Raw genomic sequence first — 21041 nt, 5'->3', positions numbered from 1 at the left:
AGTCAGTATTTAATCTACTCCTGAAATGTGTCCTCTGTGCCTAATTTGAAATCATTAACATTTAAATGTTTGAGTGTACCCTTGTGCCCACATTTGCAATAATGATATACATTTCTGCCCCTTGTAGGTGTCACTCTCCTCTTACATCGCTCAGCGAATTTACAGTTACACCTGAGAACATCTCTGCATGCTCCAAGGGACGGACTATTCTGTACTAACATGTATAGGGGTCGGTGGGGATGGAAATGCAGAGTTTAAATTGGAGTTTTTAGTTATGTTTAGAATGTGAAAATTAACATAGAAATAAGTAGAAGATCTTTAACATTAATGTAATTTGAAGATAGCCGGCTGATTTCTGACAGACATGTGGTAGAGAGACCAGCTCTGAGGCCAATATGGCCGATATGCTTCAGGCAGCTGAAGCCGGTATGATCTGTGCATTGATCTTACCAGTCCTTTTGTGTGTATTTTATCTAATGCTTTGCAGTATGAGATGACTGGCAAGAGAACATCAGTCATGGTACACACTTCCCTCTGCACTTGCTGGAAGAACTAGACTCAGACAGTTTCTTTTATGACATTGCTATAATGTGTAAACACTGGGAACATCTCCTCTTTTCCCTGCACACAAACATCCAATTATACTTCTGCCTCTAGTTTCACGTACAAGCAGAATTACGTTGTCCTGGTCTGAGGGTATGAACCGCCATCTTGCGTTCCATATTTGATGCTGGATCTTGCTAAGGAACATGCCTAGATACGTGATGCAGGAGACCACTGCACAGCAAGCATGTTAATTGAAGCAGGAGTATCTTGAACCAGAGATGCTGCATAGTGAGCAGAATGGGTGTTCAAGGGATTCAGGAATGGATGTAAGATAACATTGCTTAGCATTGATGCTGAGTTATTTCCGCATTAGGCAGGATGATCAAAATATTTTTGACAGGGTTTTTGATTTATTTTCCTTCTTGTGCCACAAGCAGGCTTTGGTTATTAGGTTGCAGTGTTGATCACAGTTCATCGCACCAGCAAGAGGTGTCTAGCATCAGATATAGATCTTCAAAGGGATTCCTCCTCTCCCATATCTCACCTGCCCCACACCAACATACTGATTACCACTCTGTAAGATTGGAACATGGGAAGAAGGTTATTCTGCATCTGGCTGTGAAGTTCCTCAACAACCCACAACCATTCCAGTAGGCAGCAGTCTGTCATCTTTGTGGGTTGGTAGGAATCAAAATCTATATGTAGTACTTCCCCTGATCAAACGACGCAGTTTCTCTGTCGAGGAAACCAATTTGCATTTGGCTGGAACTCAAGGAAATTGAGACTTGTTTTGAAAAGACAAGCAAACAAGCATCCAAAGTCAGAAACTCTTAGTTGAGTCTGGTCTTGTGTTTTTTAAGAAAACAAATGCAAGTCGAATGTGTTTTCCCCGCCGTGGATCTTATGTTATGGGATTCACTTCAGTCAGTTATAGGCATGTCACTGAACCGCATCATACTTTCTCGAAGAGACACAACCTGCTTACAGTGCCGCAGTGACACTGCTTACCAGAGCAAGCTTCTCTGATCAAGATATACATTTAACTTGTCCCTCATTACCCACCATTAACTCAACAACATCATGTGCACTCAAAATGTTTCTATCACCCAGTAAAGAAGCACATGTATGAAAATGTGTTAGCCAGGATGAAATGACAATTTGTGATCTCAGCCATCATACTTAACAGAAATAATTTAGGGAGCTTGCATCACTCACATATAAAATACAAAGTACATTTTTAATTTGATAGCATACGCATTTAGACACTGAGATAATCAATCAAAGATAAACCAGCTGGCAATGAATTACATGCATAGATTACATGCATTGGCACTGGCATGCTTGGAAATTGAATGCTAGAAAAGTGAGGTCCACTGTACCTAGCATACCTCGTCTCGAGGGGCACGTTGCTGTTGAGCACCCAGCTGTCCTGAAGCTGAACAGATTCCGGAGTTGTGGCTAGGTCGTTGGGCACCGGAGCTGGAGCATGGATCTGGTTCCGCCGATTCGTGAGTGAGTTCCTGTTGAGGGAGTTCGCAGATGAGTGATGGTGCGATAGTGTATGATTGTGAGGCGGGGGGAGAGGTGGCCTCAGCGTTGACTGACTGTGATGGTTTGGAGGACCTAGAGGAAACATGAAGAAAATATATTTTTAGACAGCTGGAAGAATCAAAGCGCTTTATAACTTAAGACATAGCAGCTTGGATTTGTGGCCTGAAGGAGGAGAGATGAGAAAGAAAGATTAAAAGAGAGACTGCAAGTGCACACTTAACAAAAAAAACTCCTGCCTGAAAACTAAATCCTGCTTATTCTAATTTCCCTCTGTTGCTCAAATGCAACCTTTTGAGTTAGTAAGCCATATACTATTGTCAGTGTTAGATGACTGTGAAAGGTTAAATATTCCGTGGCATGATAAGAACATTAGACCTGCCGATCCATGCTTGCCAACTCATGAAACAGACTCAAGAAACAATTCTTTTTTTTTTCATATCCAGAAAAACATGGAATTTGTACATGCACTAATTAACAAAAATAATTTGTGCAAGTTCAAAAGGAGTACATTTGTGCATACTCAAAATATGTGATCTTTGCAAACTTTCTCATTTTCACAATCATCTGTACCCGTGCAATATTTGCACTTAGGAACATGTGAAGAGTTGCCGCGGGTGCAAATTCTAGTGCATCACTCATTCACAAAGAGCTGCGCTTCCATCCCCTCACAGCAGTGCAGACCTAGCACAAGGCTGCCACATGGAAGGGACTATGCAGACAGAAATGTCTGACTGAATTGAAGACCACCTGCTCCGCTGTCCATGAAATATACGAGCAGCGAAGTACAGATTTGCATTTCCCCCCCTAATGGCGTGCTCTTCCATACTAATGCTTAGATTCACATTTCCACCCACTGCTCATATATGTAAGGGGCATCGTCAAGACACGCATCACTAAAGCGGTTGTAGCATCTTTTTTTACTGGCAGCCTTCACTTGGATTTTATTTCTGTACCAGGAGATGTCGTCTACGAATTGCAGCTGCACATTTGTGTAAGGTATTTTCCCCCTTACATATGGGTGACCACATACTCTTGAATAAGGGTCTCTGTGTCTGCTGCTACAACTAAGGGTCTTGGTGGCAGACAGCCCTATATTTTAACTGATGCTTTAGTGAACATCATCGTTTTACACATGTGCTAAATCCTACCAAACGGTTTGATGAATCCATCAGCTAACGACATTGCACTTAAAAAGATGTTAACATTCTGCAAGAAAAAAAATCTACATTTTTAACTGTACTGTACAAATGAGAAAAATCGACCGTTTTATTATTGTAACTTTTACATCTTAGTACTGACGACTAACTATGCTGGTACCTGCAGCAATGTATTAATTTTGATTTAGAGTGATTTTATGAGAAAAGCTGCAAAGATGATACATTACCGACAGAAGGTTTGAGTGAATGTGTTCCTGTGCCAAATCGCATTTATATACGCATAATGAAGCAGAGAAAACAACTTTTGTAATTCTTGTTATCATGGAGATATCGTTTATCACCATTTAGGTGTATTTAAAGTAATGCTTGCGAAGGGAATTTGCAAAAATATATCACTATGGCTCATCTACATCTATATCTGTCATCGTTAAAATGTGCTCTCCGTGAAATCATGTAGGATTAACTCAATGTCTTCAACTGCTGCTTTTAATTTACTCTTTGTTGTTTTTTTATGAATTTCTTTGTACTTTTTCTTCACGATCAGAAAGAACCATTGACTTTTATCAAAAGAACAAGTAATGCTACCTGTAGAAAAAAAAATCACTGGCCTTATTCAGAAAGGACAAACGGAAGGGTCATAAAGTTGATCAGCAAAGTGTATGCCAATGCCCACAAAGTTACAAACTCTTGGTGTGTTGGTTTTTTGCAAGATACCAATGTTCAGAAAATCCCTATTATACCTAATTTTGTGTACATGAGTGCTCCAGAATACTGACTGCATTTTCAGATTTGTTTTCTGATATGCATGGGTAAACTCTGAAACTTGATTTGGATGTTGCCATCATCAGTTGCATTGTTTGAGCAACTAATTTCAAATTAGGTGAACAAATAAATACCTTTATGAATTGGGTCATACTTGAATTCACCACAACATACCCCTGTAGGTCGAACATAGAAGTTAGTCCGCAAATCTGGGTTTTGAAATGTGAAAAAGTGTTGTAATATAGCCTTAGAGCCAGCTAAAACGGGCTATATTAACATGGGAACAGGCGTTTAATGGCCGGTATAGCCTGCTACGGCGGACTATAAGGCTGTTAGACCATTCTGCCACAAGAGGGCAGAATGTTCAACAAATAAAACAAAGGCCTTTCGGATTCAAAGGGGGTTTAAATCCCCTCGGGTTTCAAGAGGCCTGTAAACAAAAACAACATGGAATGTTGCTCTGTGGGCTTTTACCGTCCCTTAGAAGCTCGGAGCACTCCATTGTTTTCAATGGAGTGCTCCACATTCCAATGTTCTAATTTAACATAACGCCCGCTGACGAACTTCTCTATTTACTTACAGTTTTAAGTTGAAAAACAAAAGTGTGCAGTCTTGCAAGGATAACACCTCCATAATGCTAATATATGAATGTATGTTGCTTCTTAATTTTTCGGACCATATTGGTCTCATCCTTAAGCTATGTATTGTTTGCTGAAGAAAGGGCCTGTACGTCCTACAAAAATAGGAAATGAAATATTTTGCAGCCTGAAAGAGTTAATATGATTTAAAAATTAAATGTTTAAAAAAAAAAAATTGTGTTGGTTAAACACTTTAACTTTTGAAGGAGCCAAATTAATAACTGAGAAGAAATTCTCCACTGAGCATTATATACATTTGATTCTGACCAATGAGTTAGTTTTCCTTTTAGTAATAGAATGTGACATTATGCAAAGTTCGTAGCTTTAATGTAATCTTACTGATATATTGTTATTGGATTCTATTGAAATTTTGTAATTGGTTAAAACTAGAGAGATCCTTACTAATAGAGCCACTACATATTTAATCTTATTAATTCAGTAGTAACAGTTAATATTAAAGAGTGGGAGCAGTCACAGTGTAGATGTAGGCACGTAGCTTAGACCCCGAGGGCCAATAACCACAAAACATATTTGAAAGTCAGAAATCTATGTAGTGCAGGGCTGTATTATCAATAGTAGCTCAGGGGTGCGATGGGAAAATGCGCCCATTTTTTCACTCCCAGTGCGCACTATTACACAAGGGCCGCCCTTCTGGAAAACAGATCGCATCAGTGCTAAATGTTCGCTGATGCAATCTGTATGCAATGTATAGGGCACAAACATTTTTCTTTGTGCCCGTGCTGCATTGTATGTGTAGCTGCAGAGGCAAAGAAGAAATCAGGAGGTGCTTTGGTTGTGTACCGCATAGAGGTAGTTCATAGTCAGTGCACCTCCAAGGGCACTGCTTGAAAAGGGTCAGGTGAGGGTGCAATTGATCACACTCAATACCTCCCCCTGCAGTAAGTGCAGTTATAAACTGCACCTACCCAAAGGGGTGTCTCTACCCCTTTTAATAGAAACTCCAGGTTGCCACCTGCACTGTGAAGAGCTGACTGTCTTCTTCAAACAGCTAGTCCGCCTTCCCCTAATGCACTGGTCCTAATGCAGGCACAGATTTGCACCTCTTCTGGAAACATTGTGTGATCGGCAGTGCGCCCGATCTGTATTATGGGTCCAGTTTTTCTACTGCTCCTGTTGACTCAAGGGACAAGACTGGTTCAAGAAATGACAGAGAAACATACTCACCCCTTTGCAACTTCTCTCCTATGGCTGGAGGTTAAGAAGGCCCTGAGGATGGGCATTCTGCAGTGTTCCAGAATGATGTGTTTTAGAGTTTCTAATTTCCCATACGATAATTGTTAGGAAATGTTCTGAGTCATCCTGAGTGAAATTTGAAGTTTTCTATATGCCAGAATACAAGGTCTCTTTTTTAGTTTGAACATTCCTCCTCATCTTAGAAGAAATGTGTTTAAGAAAAATGTTGTTTACTAGGTACTTTCGAACAGCAAGAGTTATAAAACCCCCTAACTCCCAGCTACAAGCACCTCTGGGCACAGGGAGATGAAATTGCTTCTAGAGGCGCCTATATGAAAGTAACCATCAAACGCAGACGGCAGACCGGTGACCTTCCTAGCCGGTATATACAGGCAGTGTGACCCTGGACAGAGGTCAGAATGCTGATCTCTGGCCACTCGTGGCACCTGTGACATCTGTCGAATAATTAATGTAGTGTTTGGAAACACAATTATTGATAGGTCCCATATGTAACTTTAGACTATTCCTTTGACTTTCACACAGAATAAGACCCTCCTGGTCCCTTTCATTCCAGGCGATGACACCCACGCACTTAGAATTGAAGCCATCACTTAGATTTGAAAACTCCGGAAACGAAGACCATTCTTCAGAGCACTTTCTGTAATCAAACGCCAGCAGTAGCTTGAAGGCTTCCCTGGAAAATCATAACATTTGAACTGAGATGGTTGATGATTCTTTTATTGTATCTTGCTAATAACACAGCAAGGGGAGCTTCGGAATGATTAATACCACCATTTCAGGCAATTACCACCGTGGCACTGGCCGCGGCATTGATCACAGTGAAGGAAACCCTGTTAAACTCGCGGGCCTCGCGAGCACGGACTCATTCTTGCTGCATGCAGGAAATATGTCGTGCCTAAAGGACTGATAATGAGTGTATTTCCCGTTTTTACCATTTAAAAGCACCGAAGCAACTCTAAAAACCAATGTATTGCTGAGTGTGCCCTTACCTGTTTCTTAGGGATGCACCACATTTGCAAAACGAAAATACTCTATTTGGGAAAATGTAATTATAAGTGAAAAAGAAAGTAATAATCCTTCGGGGTGAGGGATAAGCGATGCTGCCCACGGCACCATCAGTCCAAATGTAAGAGCCGTCATTTGGGAGACCTTTATTTTAAAAGTGGCGCTGAGCAAGGGGCAGGTAGACAAGATCCATCGATGGTTGACTGGGCGATCAAACTGCCACAATACTGAGTGAACTTCAGTGCCGGTCAACTTGAAAAGCAACATCAGGGGCATAGCTTCAGTAGTGAGGTTTGGGGTGTGTCACACTGCAAACATATGTTATCCTGCTTTGTAGCTGGGTCTAGGGACCCTAAGTCGAGTCTGCCATGTCTATTTTGACTTTTGATACCCTCCTGATTTCTCTAAGTGGTTTTAACTTTTTGGATATATATATATATATATATATATATATATTCACTTAAAAAACCATAGGTTTCACACATGTTATAGTTAGCTGGACATTTTCCTCGTAAAAAACCAATGAAATTCCCCCGTTATAGTTAGTGCAGGCAACTATAACTCACGCGACCGCAATCCTCTGCTGATGACGTCAGATATTACATCACTGTATTTAGACACCTATTTACCCATGTCTTCTTCCATTAATCTTTAGCTATACCTATATTACAAATATTTATTTTTCAGAAAGACACATATTTAATCAGTGATGTAATATCTGACGTCATCAGCAGAGGATTGCGGTCGCGTGAGTTATAGTTGCCTGCACTAACTATAACGGGGGAATTTCATTGTTTGTTTACGAGGAAAAGGTCCAGCTAACTATAACATGTGTGAAACCTATGGTTTTTTAAGTGAATTTGCAAGGTTTTTTAAATGCTAATTCCTAACTATAACGTGTGTGAAACCTATGGTTTTTTAAGTGAATTTGTACGGTTTTTTAAATGCTAACTTATGTACTTATTAATATTTTTTTTTTCAGGTTCTTCACCGTGCGCGCACTGTGTGCGTTGTCCTTACCGTGCGCGCAAAGTGCGCGCACCCCACGCTTTTTCGAAAAAAAATTATTTATTTTTCACCCTTGGGGGTCCTTCAGTGACAAAGGCTCGGGGGTCAGGAACTGTCCACCCTGCCCCCTTTCACATTCTCCACCTTTGTTTTTCACTGCCTCAGACTGTGAGAGACAAAATGGCGGCCGACACTTCCTGATTTTGACCGACTGGAATGTTTACTGTCATGTAACCACCAATCAGAATTACGCTCGCGCACGTCAGCGTGCGCGTACGGTATGCTTACCGTACGCGCACGGTGCGCGCTTATAGATATATATGTACTTTTAACTGAAATTTTCTCAGGAACTACTGAACAGATTGACTCCAGATATTCAAAAGGCACATCCCTGACCTGAGGACTTTCTCTTTGCCAAATTTCAAATAATTCTGTTCAGCCGTTCGGGCTGTACCTTGGACTAAAGGTCCCTATGGAAAAATGCATGGGGAAAACGCATTTTGGGACCCCCCTTTTTTCTCGGCCCCCGCTTGACTAATCACACCGAGACTTTCAGGGTAGGAGCGGAACGGAGCTCCCCACCTATTTTGAAAAATTCGCGAGGATTCGTCAACCGGCGCCAAAGTTATTCAAAATAGAATTTTCAGATTTCCTATGGAAACACGGTCCTAACTATAACTATCTACTGGCGTCATCTGCAAAGACCACAATGCTTTGCCAGAGCCCAGTCCCGTTTTAATAAAATCAGGTGCATGACATTACCTTGTCTTCTGTCCTTCTATAGTGCAGCCAGTGACTATATATATATATATATATATCCAGAGAGCCTCTGAAGAAAGCCCTGCGTTTATCACTCCATCACCAGGACCAACAGAAGGACGGCACACAAGAATCCTTTTAACAAAGCGATTTATTAGGCTTCAAATGCTTCCATACGTTATGGAGCAAATAACCAGCAAAGTTCAAGGTGCATATTAATCCACAAAGCAGACCTACACGTTTCGGCCGTAGCCTTCTACTGGGTCATAGAGTTTAATGCACAGAGTGTCAATTTAAAGGGACAGTAATACCCTTTCCCCAACACCAATTAAAAACATCCATAATGTTAAAGGGGAAACAGCTATTTTTTCCCCATTCTTATCAAATGAAGTATATCATTGCAGCAGGCTATTGCAGGCATGAACGGAGAATCAAAATCAATCCTTGTGAAGTACACAGAATGTAAGAGACCCAGTTCACCATAGTCATAAGTTTCTGGTTTTTACAACAGATAATTTTAGTGTTGTCTTATTAGGCAGTTGTTTTTTCGGATGGCTATATCGTTCATAATGATTAAATCACAGGTTTTTGATAACATAGTCAGATAACATATTGTCCAAGAGGAAAGGACCTGTGTTGATCGAATCATACCAATTCTATTGTAACTCGAACAATCTCATTGAGCCCTCGTATTAATGTTGTAATATACATAAATACATTTATAAAGCGCAAAGTGCTTTTCATAACATATATTACCCCCAAAAATACAGAGAAAGAAGAGATTGTAAAGTGCAAAGTGCAATGTATTATCTCTGTAAAGTACCAGAGATCAAAGTGCAACATACCAAAGCATGTATTTCAGTACTAAATTCCAGATCATTTCAATATTAGATATAAAGTGACAAGTGCTATATCCATCCTAATTATAAGTTAGAAGGAGCCAAAATCTGCTCTTCTATCATCTCTTCTAATACAACAATATCAGATTAAAAATTACTCTGATATTTACTCCACAAATGTCACATATATAGAAATATATAAAAGGGGTTAATGAAAAAATACTGTAGAATACCAAGATTGGACAAGTGCTAAGTGCTGCTATTGTATAACCTCCCACATTGCACAAATGCTCAATCAATATAGATTCTATTATTGCACAATATTATATAAAGTGCAACATGTTATTTTCTGTAAAGTACAGAAGTTGGCAAATGGTGATGCTTCTCCTACGTCCTCTCTTCTATTACACAAATGATATTAAAGTGCAGTATGATATTGTTATCCCATACCTGGAAAAGTGTCTCATGCTCATGAAAAAAGTTGATAACAGTGTATTAAAAATCCATATTTATAGAGACATAATAATGAAGATCAAGCAAATACTTTAGGGCAGTTAAGACTTCCTACTCCATAGATCTTTTAGGAGTCCTATCACGGATTTTAAAAACCAATCATTGAAAAATCCTACAGAAATGTAAACAGTGCGGGATCCGCATTCAAGCACCTTGGATTTTCCGTTCCCAATATAATAATCCATTTCAATTCTGCACGCCTCAGGGCTGTTTCATTATCTCCTCCCCTGATTTTGATCGGTTATGTTCAATACCAGAGTAGAAAAAAGTTATTTTCCAAGTTGCCGTCATGGTCTTTCCAAATGTGTTTAGCCATCACATATGTGAAGTCCTTATTGACGAAGGCCCTTAGATGTTGAAGGATGCATAACTTTAGTTTATTCACAGTACTGCCCACAAATTGTTTGCCGCAGCCACATTCTTGAAGATAAACTACATGGGTGGTCTTGTAGGTTATCCTTTCCTTGATAGATTTCTTAATACCTTGTATAGTTGTTACATTCACCCTATTACGGTCATAGTGGCATGCTTTGCATTTGGGGCATTTAACAAAACCCTTGTGTATTAGCCAATTACTTTTTTGTGAGTTTCTGTTGGTAAAATAACTCTGGGTTAGCAAATTCCCAGAGGAGGGGAACTTTCTATATGTGATGTTTACATGTTCCCAAATATGATGTTTAAGTTTATGATTTTTTAAAAAATGTTCCAAAGATTGGTAATCACTTGTTTAACAGTTTTGTTTGAACTATTACAATCCATGATGAATCTAGATGTTTCTGTGTTTGATTCAAAAGGTGTCACAATTTTTTTGGGCAGCAGCAAATTGTCCCTCCTTTGCTTAGTGGCTCTTTTACGTGCATCTTCCAAAACAGTTATATATATATATATATATATGTAACACCAATTCCTGACGATTCTCAGAAAAAGCAATGACACCTTGGAAATTGCAGTGTACAGATATTACTGACTGCACCAGCAACGCGTTTCAGCTTACGCCTTGGTCACGCTGAGCGAGGACCGCTCCATTTGACAGCCTCTACTACTATCGGATTCTGTGAGCATATATATATATATATATATATATATATAAACTGTATATATATATATATTTATATCTATATAGTTTTTGCCAAAGAGGTAGTAAGACTGTACCCATAGATGTACTCCTCAAAATGTACTGCTTTATGGAATACACAAACATTGGCAGTAGTAGGCTTGGAAAACTACACCAGTCTCCAATTTCCAGGCATCCTACTGGCAAACAAACACCCAAAAGGTGATGGGACAAATGCTTGCAAATAGTTTATTCACTGGCAAAACTTGTTTTTTTTCTCCCACTGTGCCACTCTGGACAGGGGCCCATCAAATGCAGATCAGGACTGACCCTGCATCTCAGGGGAACAGACCATCCCAAGCTGTGGTCATCTCACCCTGCAGCCCACTGCTTTTATAGTTGGGACATTTAAGATTCACCCCCCCCCCCATCTCCCTTATTTCGCTACACCCCTTAGCGAATCTCACTGACTACAAAATGTAGACTATACAAAACTGGATCAATACAAACATGTTAACTGTAGTACTATAGTATCTGGAATTCCTCAATCTTTTCTATACTGAAGTACTTTTATCTCATACATGACCCATCAACTAAATGGCAGCTGATCCTGGCAGAATATGTATCATTATTCTTAGTAAATAGAGCTAGTGTTTCTCATCTGGCCATCAGCAGATAATTGTGATGCAGCAGTTAGTTAAGGCATGGAGACCAATTTTCATGAAGCCACACACAATCACTATAACAACCTGAGCGGTGCACTGTTTGATCTGTTATGATTTCAAGGTGAGTCCAGATTATTGAAGCAATGATTTCAGATCTGTCAGTGCTCATTATTATATACGCCAAGGGAAAGCTTAACACTCGGTTCACAAAATGGAGATGTCTCCATTTCAGTCATTCACATGTTCCCTGATATCTGGATTTAATGTTTTATTGCATTCTAAAATTTACTCTCTCTGCCACATGCAATTCTGCACTATTATTCCCAAGGAACCAAAGCACATTTTACAATACCCATATACACCAGGGCATAGTTTACATTTGTGCATGGAAAAATGTGTAAAATTAGGTCCTAACATGTCCGATACTGTTAACATGACCTTCCAAGCCACAGTAAATACAATTTGTTGTTTCCTGGAAATGTTTGGCTTAAATTTAGATGCTTCTGATTATAGTGGCATGTAATAACAAAGGTGGAAGCAAAAACAATATTTATTCTCTATATTTCTCATGCTAGGGTTTCTAAAAAAACTATGATATATAAGCACAAAAATATGTTCATTGTATGTCAAGAAAATTATTTTTGCAGTCCACAGAAAGAAACACCATTTTGGGTGAAAATGTTACAGCAAAATAGAAATTGTTGGAAAGTCCATCCACTGCAGCGAGAGCTAACAACTTATTCTGAGGAGGTTTGAGCCGCCTAGCTGTTTATTCGCAAGAAGTTGAGCAGAGAGAAGATGATGTGAGGACGACATCTCTCTAGAGGCAAGACCTTTTCAGTCCTTCAATCTAGTCAAAATTAATTTGCCAGGTTACTTGTATATTGAAGGCTTGAGAAAACATGGAGATATTAAAAGAGCCTGGAAATGGCAGCAATGCTATGGATACTAAATGAGGTAGACGGGCGATCATTCTGTCAATTTCAGGAGACGCCTAATTCCCCATGAGATGGTTCTTAAAAAAGAGAGCGAGCTGCAGTAATTTGAAGCCTGGCCAAGATCATTTAGGTGCTCATGTGCTATTTTTTCCTAGTGATTGCTTTTTAAGCTATTGAAACTCACAAACTAATACTCAGATCAATATTTGTTTCTCGATTTGCACAGCTCCCTTGCCAAACAATTATTCAAAAACATGGGACAAGAAATGCACTAATATACAATGTTGCAATCACAATTGAAAAGGGAATTGGATAGGAAGAATAGACCTAGGAAAACCTTTGAAAGATTTCAAAGGTTAGTGGAGATTACATCAGTAGGGAAACAAAATCGCGAATTGTGGCAGGCACACTAAATTAAGGGAAAGGAGAAGTGGCGAAGGGAGGGCATGGACAAGCCATTGTAATTTGTGAAAATAGGCACACTTTTCGGTGATGTAAACAGAGGAAGACAATAGAAAAAAAATATGGGCGATTCAGTCAATGAAGCGCCTGCTCACAAAAGCAGAATTTAAAATGAAGGATTGTACAGTCTGTTATCGGATGACTTGAGACCAGTGAAAGGGAGTTTGAAGAATAGACATATTGTGATGTTTTTGAGTGATTTGTCTGGGAAAAGTCAGAAGGAATGTCAGTCAAAAGAAAAAGAGAAACAATCTCAGTGCAGGATAAAAACGCAAGTTTTTGTCATGAGTTTGGTAGGATATAAAGTAATAAATGGAATGTTTTCTGAAGGTTAAAATGTTCTCTGTTACTTGCGTTCAAAGGGAGGACATACTAAAGGTAAACGAGAGAAAAGAAACAAATTCGAAGTCGAAATGCAAGCGTAATACTAACTACTACCAAACTTGTTTGTTAACTTGTCGAGTACATTTTCTAGGAGATCTCTCTGGGTCCAATTTATAAAGACTTTTGTGCAGTGTGAAGAACTTGCAAACACAAAGACCTGCTGGCAGAATTTCCTGATCATGATTTACAGACACACAAAATCAGGTTCAGTATACATTTCCAGGTGTAGATTGGAATTATCTCTGTGGACAAATCCACAGAGTTACAAATGGTACACTGCAGCAAATCTGTGACCATGGTTGGGAAAGGAAGCATTCATGGATTGGTTCCTAGTAAAATGATTGACACCCAGAAACCTTCAAGTTAGTTGATATTATCAAACTTTTTAAACATATAAAAGGTCATGGGAGGATTACTTACAAATAATCTAAACCACTAACAGTCACTCCGAATAGCATTCCAAGCCACTGTTTTTCACCCACTCTAGACTGAGGCCCACCTTATGCAAATTACGACTAACCATGCTCCTCGTGGGACAGTCTATTCAGAACTCCCCGGCAAGACACCTCCAGAAGGGAAACTAATCAACCCCAGATCCGTTTTGGTCTTATTAGACCTCATCTGTGTAGTATAGTATGATCATATATCATCCATGAATTAATCCTGAAAAGTTTATCCGCTACTTCACACTCAAAGACACTTTTGGGATATGTCAGAGAACACCATGTAATCTTGATGGGACCAGCAACAGGAGATAGGACCACACAATTTGCCCAAGAGGTTCTGGCTTCTCAAAACAACTGAAATCCCTGTGTGAAAATCCTGACAGGAATGAGAATTAACTCTGGGAATTGGGTGTTACCCTTTATTTCCCTAGGTTTTCCCCATTCCTTAAGTGGGCCATCAGGGCCAACTGGTAAGAGGATGCCTTTTTCAACCTCCTGGATAGTGTTTTGATCAGTATTGGTATCTCCAATGACAGGATTTACTGGATGCATCAACAGGCCAAACATAATGAGTGTCTTAACATCATATATATTCACATTTATAAACACCTTCCCCACTCCTTTAACTGCATGTAAGTTACAATCCAAATACACTGGTGTAAGTGGCGACGAAAGTGTGGAAAGTATCTGAAAAACGTCAGATTTTACACTGGTCAAGGCTAGGAAGGACATTGATGTTAGGATATTACTTTCAACTGAAAATAGCAAATTTAACCACTGTAAACATGTGCATTGTCCACTGTTTAAAAGTAAATAGTATTATTTGAAATTAAGTAGCATATGGAAGATAATCATGCCTCAGCTTGTTTTCCTAAAACGGAGTGATTTAAGTTGGTCTCTAGATATGCATAATTTACATAAATGGAGTTAAAATAATTTTATGCAGAAAGCTATTAGGTCAAACCTACACAAATGAAACAGAATAGATCACACCAAATTCTATAAACTGGGTGTTAGACCTGACATCCTTGGCATGGTTTTTCCCCTAACATTTTTGCCTTCAGATCTCCTGTTTTGCTGACTTCATTTTTGCTGGCCTTAGAACTCTGCACACTTTACCACTGCTAACCAATGCTAAAGTGCCCGTGCTCTCGTCTTAAAACATGGTAGAATTGGGGTACACCAAATTGGCATATTTAATTCACTTGTAAGTCCCTAGAAGGTTGCACTACCCGAGCCGATGAACTGTAAATTAAATATTACTAGTGGGCCTGCAGTACTAATTGCGCCACCGACTTAAGTAGCACTTTAAACATGTCTCGGGCCTGCCATTGCAAGCTGTGTGTGCAGTTTTAAATTGCCTTTTAGACCAGGCAAAATAAACCATTTGCCAGGCCCAAATCTTCCTTTTTAATATATATACGTCACCCCAGGTGTAGGCTCTGGACAGCCCAGAGGGCAGGGTGCAATGTATTTAAAAAGGGGGACATGTATGCTTTAGTTTTACAAGTCCTGGTAGTAGTAATTTTTTACTACTAAAGGCCTACCTCTCCCCATGGATAACATTGAAACTTCCCTTAGTTTATTCAATAAGCTGTCATTTCCAAATGGGAACAGGTGATCAGTTCATGCTTGGTGTCTTTGAAATTGTAATGAAAAATCAAAATTTATGGTGAAGTGTATTTTAAATTACAATTTTGAAAATGCCACTTTTACAAAGGTGGAACTTTCTTGCCTTAGTCATCTGGTGCCTACAGCTTGTCTCTGGGTCACATGACTGGCTGTATTTGAAAGTTGGGCTTTCAGTATTCCTCCTACACAGCCACATACAATAGGGAGCTTATATGTTTCTTGATGCACCATCACTGGCAGGATGGGAGGGAGGACCTGGGCGCAGCCCCGTTTATACTTGAAAAGGATGTGCCCTGCCTCCACACAAAGGGTTGCATACCCCCTGTAGTTAGTCTGAAGCCAGGGCCAGGAAGGCAGGACACCTGTACACTTCAAAGGTCTGCCTCTAGAAGCTTCTCCCCACTTCAAAGACACAACTGGGTATAAATACTGGACCTCAGACAGCAACTCTTCAGTATACTTATGGGTCTGTGTGCACTCTGCGAAGAGGAAGGACTGCTGTGCTGCTGAAAAGACTGTGACTCTGCTGGACTGCTGCTCCGAAGGACGGCCGCCCTGCTGTGCTGACCTGCTGTCTGCTGCCCTCCTGCCTGGGTGAGAAGGACTGGATCTGTATCTGTTGAACCCAGAGTGACTGCAAGGGCTAGTTGGTTGGGCTCCTGATCTGAAACCTCAGAAACTCAACAGGCTTCCAACAACCTTACACCTGCACCTGGACTTTACCATCTGTGAGTCTACATGGCAAGTGGTGCCACGCCAGTCCTAGACCCTTGAAAGGGAGCTTAAGGTGCACCGCCAGCCTATGTGGATTCAGCAAAACCGATGCATCTTCTCAGCTGCGCAGAGCAAACCCAAGCAGAACTGATGCATCGCAGCAGTTGCATGGATTGGACCCGTCTGAAAGCCCACATCACACTGCAGCCCTTCGAAACCGCTGCTGTGCGATGTATCCTCGACGCAGACCCTTGCATCCCTCATCGACAACAGCCTTGATGCCGGACTCTGCATAACTGCTTCTCAGAACCAATGCATCGCCCCAACTAAGCAAAGCATCCTCAACACCGGATTTGGCATGGCAAGCCCCTGTCGATGGGATCATCAACAGCAATGCAGGACCTCATACTGCAGCCCCGCCGCAAGTCAGTACCGACACATCGCTACGGCTGTGCGAGGCATCTTCGATGCTGATCCTTGCAAAGCACCCTAAACCAGGATCAAAGGGACTTTGTTCAGCTGGCCTAACTGGGTCCTTGTAGCCGGCCCACACTCCATCACAGACATCCTGAACTTGTCCCAGTGCTACTCGACCAGATATATTAACAGTTGGCGCTTTGTGCTATATGGTGCTATTTTTACAAAAATCTTTTAAATTGCATGTCTCCGGTTCTACTAATTGGATTTTTTTCATTTTGATCTTGTTTTATTTATTATTTGTATCCTGGTATGGGATCTTTTTTTTGAGGCGTTGTTACTAAATTACTGTTTGAAGTGTTGCACAAATCTCTTGCACATTGCCTAGGAATTAAGCCTGACTGCTCTGTGCCAAGCTACCAGGTGGTTGAGCACAAGATAATTTAGGGTTGGCTTGTGCCTCACCCTGACAAGAATTGAGGCTGCTGCTCAGTCAGTGCTCACACCCCCATCAGTCAACAAACATTTTCTTACACTGGGCCTTATACCGTTTTCTCATTGCATAATTTTATGAGTCAAGGGTTATTTGAAACATTTATCCAGGCCCTTACCATAGTTCCTGCTTCTTTCTTCTCACTGTTGATTAGAGGTGTGCATAACTGGCATAATTTCCTCATATTTCATGCACAAATATATAAGTTAAGTGTAGTCCAACATTTAGCGGTATTGTCTTAGCCATAGGCTTTCTTTTCACTAAGAAAATAGCACTACATGATACAGGAATAGCTGTAGCCAGCAATCATTGGCTCTCTATTTGCTGTTGTTCCTGTGCTTCTGCAGTAGGGTTTTTGCCTCATTTCACTTTTAAATACTCAAGCTAGAGTAATAGCACACTTTCTGTTATTTTGCATCACAATTGTAATGAATAATTACTGAAATCACTTTAATTACGCCGTTATAATTTCAATTTTGCCCAGGCCTTGTGTTGATACTTCTGGCATAACTGAACAGTGTATAGGTTGGGCCATGGATAAAGTAGCCCCTTTGAAGCACTATAAACCCCAAACAAATAATGAAGAACTCAGGAAACAGTTCAATGAAGTCCTCTGGAAATTAAAACCTCACTGTAGAGCTGTGGGAAGGTGTTGAAAGAATTCCAAAACACAAACATACAGATTAGACGTTACAAAGAAGAGGTATGGCAAGAAAAACAAGCCTACATAGAGAACTATATCAGTGATACTGAATATGCTTTTCAGGAGCTATTCCAGACCTTCAAGGAACTACGACAAGCCACTTAACCATAACCATTGTAGACCTAGATCACTTTTTCAGTACCAAGAACCACCAGCACAGGCATTATACGTGCTCACTTTCACTAAACCTCAGCAGCCCACCAACTCAGCCAACCTGTGAGTTCTGGCCAGTGACAAAAATCAGCACAAGCAATGCACTCAATGCCTTCAGCATCTCCTGGGTTTTATGGCATCCACAGTGGTCCAACTGGAGTCGCCTGAATGCTCATTCTCTTAACCCAGTTTCCAGAGCTGCTAACACAGAACATCTTAACAATAAGCATTAGACAAATGACTGATCAAAAGTCTACTGCAATAATAAAAGATGTATGGCGCTGTTCTTCAGCAAACTGCTCAACATATTTCACTCAATTTTGGTCACAGCTAAAAAGTTTACATTCATTATCTATGTGACACTGCTGTGATTTCACATCCAGAGTAAATATCTGCACACATGCTCAACGATTTGCAGGACGTTAATAGTAATGGTTTAACACAGAAATGTAGGAAGCATGTCTATGGTAGCCATTTTCTTGAATAACTGCGTTTCCTTGCTCTAATCAAGTTTATATATTGCAACATAAAAGGAAAAAAATATCATGTATTGTGTACAGCATTTGGCAAGCTGACACTTTTAGTTAAAATGATGCGCACGCACACACAATTTTCCGTATGTTGCACTATTTATCTGTACTTTCGATGCACATTAAAAACCTTCGTTTATGGAATGCCACAGCAAATGTCATCCACGCGTTGTTTTGGCTTTTTATGACACTGTTAAGTGAATAAATAGGCTTAATCTTGTTTCTTTACTTGATGCTGGACTATTGGTTCCTAATCACTGATCTGCTCTTTGACATGGACTCATGGCTAGATTGCTGTCTGGCCAAAAATGTGTTCTTTTATTCTGTAGGCAGAGAGGCCTCTGTTATATGTACTAGTTCCTTGGGACTTTATTGTTTGCTGGCTCAGTTGTTTGGCATTGTCTACGGTTTGATAATTAAGTTATAATATACTCAAGCTCATGCACATAATGAAACACTTTTTGACTGGTAATAAGGTATTTAGAAGCACATAACTAGTTCAAGGCAAATGCATTCATCTTGCAAACTCTCTCTGTTGGACCAGGCCCTTTCTACAGGGTTATCGCCAAACTTTTTGCCTTCCTCTGTCTAATTTTCTGATATTCTTCTAGTTGGCTTTGGGACTCTGGGTACTTTACCACTGCCAATCTCTCCTCTAAACAAGGTATGAATGGTTTGCACCTGTTTGGCATAGCTGATTTACTCATGAGTCCCTTGTATGGTGGTATCCCATGTGCCCAGGGCCTTAAATTAAATGCTACTAGTGGGCCTGCAACACTGCTTGTGCCACCCACAGAGCTAGTCTTTCAAACCTGTCTCAGGCCTGCCACAGCAGGGCCGATATGCACAGTTTACTGCCACTTTGACATGGCATTTAAATTTAAAACTACTTGCCAAGCCTTAAACTCCAGTTTTCTTACACACAGGTCACCCCTAAGGTAGGCCCTAGGAATCCCTAGGGACATAGTGGTGTGTAACTAAAAGGTAAGACATATGCCTTTATGTGTGGCATGGCCTATTTAGTTTTTTTTCACTGCTGTGAGGCCTACTCCTCTCATAGGCTAGCATTGGGAAATCCCTTATATATGTGTAAGTGATAATTCCTAATCAAAAAGTAGTGGTGTTGCCATGTTTGGCTTGTTTAGAATAGTGGTGATAAATTCTTCTTACTGATGTAGTTGGATTGTATATTACTATTTTAGAAATGCCACTTTTAGAAAGTAGCCATTTCTCTGTGCTTATTACTCTTTGTGCTTTGCAACCTGACTTCAATACTCATCTGGGTTGGTTGACAGCTACCCTTTGTGCATACTTTCCAGATAGCCACAACACAGGAAGGTCTGGGTGTGACAGGAGATACGTCTGCATACATCTGCATTCTGATAGTCTTCCTTGGCTGGGAGAGGGATAGGAGAGGTGGTTCACACTTACATCTGAATAGGTTGTGTCCTGCCCTCAAACAAAGGGCTGATTTACCCCTTACTGATCGTCTGGCACCAGGGCTGGGATGAAAGGCATTTATGCATACTTCTAAGGGTTTTCTTGAAGGCTGAATCCCGGGGGCATGAAGGAGGGGGGCTTATGTGAAGTCCCAGGGACCACCACCTCCCAGGGCTGCAAACAAAAAAATGCAGGGGCCCCCTCAGCTCCCCAAGCCCCGGGACAGCCACCCTCCCTGGGCACACTGTGTTTTTTAACTAAATGCGGCTCCCCGCAGCCCTGGGGACCACCATCTCCCAGGGACTAAATGTGACAAATGCGGAAGGGCCACACAGCCCACCCCCACTGTCCCGGGGGCCACCACCCCCCGGCTCAAAGCTGTGTAAAGTGATGTGACCACCACCTCCCCAGAGCCAAATGCGACAAATGCAGGGGAGGGATGCGGACCCCCACAGCCCCGGGGTCCACCACCTCCCCAGGTCATGTCTTTAAAATGAAATACAGGGGCCGTGCAGCACCTGCAGCCCTGGGGACCACCACCTTCCAAGGGCTTAATTACATTGGAGGGGAGCTGCACAGCCCCCATCGTGGAGCACTAGATGGCCCCTTGGACCGCCACCTTACAGGGTCTGCTTCAGCAATATCCTGGGGTGCCCACCCCAGGACACTGTAGTTTTCTAGGGCATGGCGGGATCACCGTGCTCCCGCCATGCCCTAGCAAACAGTGTGCTCTGATTTGAGCATGCAAGAGCATTTTGCTCTTGCTTGTTGAAAGTGGAGCACTTTGCATTTACACACAGGGAGCTGCATGTCAGCAGCTCCCTGTGTGTAAAAGCAATGCGTGCTCCCACAAGAGATGGTGAGCAGGCAGGGACTGTGGAGGCCTTCAGGATCCCCCTCGGTCCCCTACAAAGTGGCCCAGACCCGGAGGATGGAGTCCCCATGGCCGATATCAGCCTGAGGAGGGAGGCTGCGTGGGCCCCCCTCCCCCTTTTTGAAAACATTTATTAAGGCCTG

The 21041-nt window shown here is 41.2% G+C and overlaps 1 protein-coding gene across 6 annotated transcripts in view; it reads right to left on the bottom strand.

Annotated features, from left to right (window-relative positions):
- The window catches only part of TENM2 (teneurin transmembrane protein 2), a 2740530-nt gene that overhangs the window by 714183 nt on the left and 2005306 nt on the right, over window positions 1–21041 (bottom strand). For 5 of the 6 annotated variants that reach the window (XM_085617838.1, XM_085617837.1, XM_085617841.1 and 2 more), the window contains one exon: window positions 1926–2169. In XM_085617838.1, coding sequence (XP_085473964.1) covers window positions 1926–2169 — 244 coding nt within the window. The remainder of the gene's footprint in view (window positions 1–1925; window positions 2170–21041) is intronic. The other variant, XM_085617839.1, reaches the window with a different exon arrangement.

Source organism: Triturus cristatus, chromosome 7 (assembly GCF_964204655.1).
Source record: "Triturus cristatus chromosome 7, aTriCri1.1, whole genome shotgun sequence".
In the NCBI taxonomy this organism is placed as follows: Eukaryota; Metazoa; Chordata; class Amphibia; order Caudata; family Salamandridae; genus Triturus; species Triturus cristatus.
This window is presented reverse-complemented; position numbering and strand designations above follow the sequence as displayed.